Source organism: Temnothorax curvispinosus, unplaced genomic scaffold (genome assembly GCF_003070985.1).
Source record: "Temnothorax curvispinosus isolate PA1 unplaced genomic scaffold, ASM307098v1 QBEX01010432.1, whole genome shotgun sequence".
Lineage (NCBI taxonomy): Eukaryota > Metazoa > Arthropoda > Insecta > Hymenoptera > Formicidae > Temnothorax > Temnothorax curvispinosus.
The window spans coordinates 1-2,407 of NW_020220212.1; the positions used below are offsets into that span (position 1 = coordinate 1).

Below are 2,407 nucleotides of genomic sequence, written 5' to 3' on the forward strand. Positions count from 1 at the left end.
TAATTGTGAAAGGCAACTACAAGTGTAAGTTAGTGAGTGTAACAGGAGCGCTGAAATAAAGCTCCAATATAAAGTAAAACGAAGTGAAGTTCATTTAACGACGCCTACACCTTTTGTTCTACCTGCGAACCCGACCGCTTCCTAGTCTGCCCGCCTGTGCCTACCGAGTCCCAACTCGTAAGGTCAAGATATCCCGAAAATAATAAACGTTTTGCCGTAAGCCGTCACCAATCGGCAACGCGGCATAACAATACTTTCTGCCTTGTATCTCTAGCTTCCTAAAACCTATTTTCACCCATTTTCCTTCTGTTTTCTCTTTCCATGCCCTTTCTTTTATCCGTCTTTGCACTTCTCTGTCTTCAAAGGTCAAATCGTGATCAATGAAAATTTTCTTACTTCCCAGTTTCTTCTTCTCCTTCATGATGTTATCCTTCGCTTCCCAGCAGTCCATTTCGACTATTATTATCTCTCCTCCTACTCTGCCTGCTGGCCGCATTTTCTTCACTCGCGCTCTTGCACCAAACTCCTTCTCCAGAAACGTCTCTGCTGTGTCTATTAAGCTCTTGTTTTCCTCTTTATGTAGTCCTCTGATCACTAAATTATTTTTCTTTTCCTTCCTTTCCTTTATATTTCTTTCTCTCTTCCTCACCAGCTCCGCCACCTTTCCCACGATCTCCTCCATTTTGCCGCTGGTCGTTTCATCCGTTATGTTTTCACTTCTTCGTTCGATCTTCGATAGCCTCACTTCTATCTTATCCATCCTTTCCTCTACTTTTTCTTCTTTTTTTCTCCGACCCTCTTCTAAGACGTTCATCCTCTCTCTCATCTCTCTCATCTCTTCCCTCAGATCCCTCATTTCGTTTCTAATCTCTCTCAAGACGGCTAGTAGCGAACCGTCCTCCTCATCCTTCTTTGTTGCTGACAGAACTCCTTCCTCTTCTTTCTTCTTACCTACCCCACCGGCTCCATCCTTCGCTTTGTCCATACCTGGTGGCGTTCTCACTGTCTTGTTATCTCTCTTGAAAATTTCCATCGTACGTTGTTCGTTTTCCTCTCTTTTCCTCTTGGCTTTTGCTAACTCGCATGCCGTACTGTTATCACTTGTCATAAACTCCAGTATGCTGAGCGAGCGCGATCTTTCTCTCCTTCTGAACTCCTCCTTTGTAAGTCTTCCTTTTCCTCTTTTTTCTTCTTTTGGTGTGGCAAAAACTTCCTTATCCGTTTTCTCACTGCATGAGCAATCCGACACTGTAGCCGGATTCTCATCTTTATTCGTTATTGCTGCCTTCTAACTCTCACCTGTCTCTTCCTCCATCCTGTGCGCCCCACGTGCACGCTCTTCTTCCAGCCAATCTCCTTAACCGCTACCTCTATGCTTAAGCCGTTCCGTCTAGTGTCTAGTGTCGCTACCTACTCTATGCGTGGCGCAAATCTCGCTCCCTTTTGGAACGCACCGCGATTTTCTCCCGCTTTCTCTCACCTAACCTCTCCTCTCTCTAAAATATTTAACGCTCTTTTCCTTTACTAATTAATACTTTCCTACTGCAACTATTATCCTATCCTAAATTTAAGCTCTTCTTCCTACCTTTCTCTCGGTTTATCGCCTACCTCGTATCCAATTTCCCTCTAAACTCTCGTCTAATTCATCCGCAACTCTCACATCGCACGGCGAAACGCGACGCGGTAGCCAGTTAATTTATCGCTTTTTCGTATAAGCGAAAGAATAATTGGCTACCGCGTCGTAATGTATCTCGAGCGTGGTAAGTGCGGGATGCATGTGTGCACGCGGCATTACTCGCGAGTACGGAGAGAGGCGGGGGAGGGGGGGGGTCAAACTCACGCCCACGACGCCTGCGTCCGATTGTCATTTTCAAAGTCGCGAATCGTAAACATGTCTGTACGTGCGTGCGTGTTCATCAGTCTCGTCAAGAGGTTATTCGATCAAGGCCCGTAGTCTCGATCTGTGTGCAAACGCGTCAAGACGTGTTTCGTCCGGTATATAGAATTTTGTGAAAATTGACGATGTAATATATCATCCGTGTGGTAGTGGGTTAATATATTATACGAGTTGTTAACTGCTTTCGTACTATTGACTCGCGGTATCTCAACTCTGTCTCGAAACTTTGTCGCGGATGGTTCGTCGGTGGCTCGTAGGAGTTCTCGATTCGGAGATTAATAATCACACGAGGGGTCGGTTTTCCATTTTCGTCTTTAATTAAATCACGCTGAATACACTTATTGGAAATACACTCGTTTCGGGCCTCTGCCCTACGCTCTTAGTTCGCGCTCGCTCGTTAATCTCGCGTTACTCTCTCGTCTTTCACGCACCTTCTCCCTTCCTAACTCTCTGACTCTCTATATCTCACTGACTCTCTTACACACACACACGCTTACCAACGCTCACGCT

At 45.5% G+C, this 2,407-nt stretch overlaps 1 protein-coding gene across 1 annotated transcript; it reads right to left on the reverse strand.

Moving 5' to 3' along the window:
• Positions 1-254: 254 nt before the first annotated feature.
• LOC112460244 (uncharacterized protein PF11_0207-like) lies at positions 255-1,315 on the reverse strand (the record flags this gene model as incomplete). Its single annotated transcript, XM_025024846.1, has 3 exons — positions 1,300-1,315; positions 650-1,248; positions 255-526 (listed from the first exon to the last, which is right to left on the reverse strand). Coding segments are annotated over exons 1-3 (887 nt in total), but the record flags the coding sequence as incomplete, so codon positions are not given.
• Positions 1,316-2,407: the final 1,092 nt, after the last annotated feature.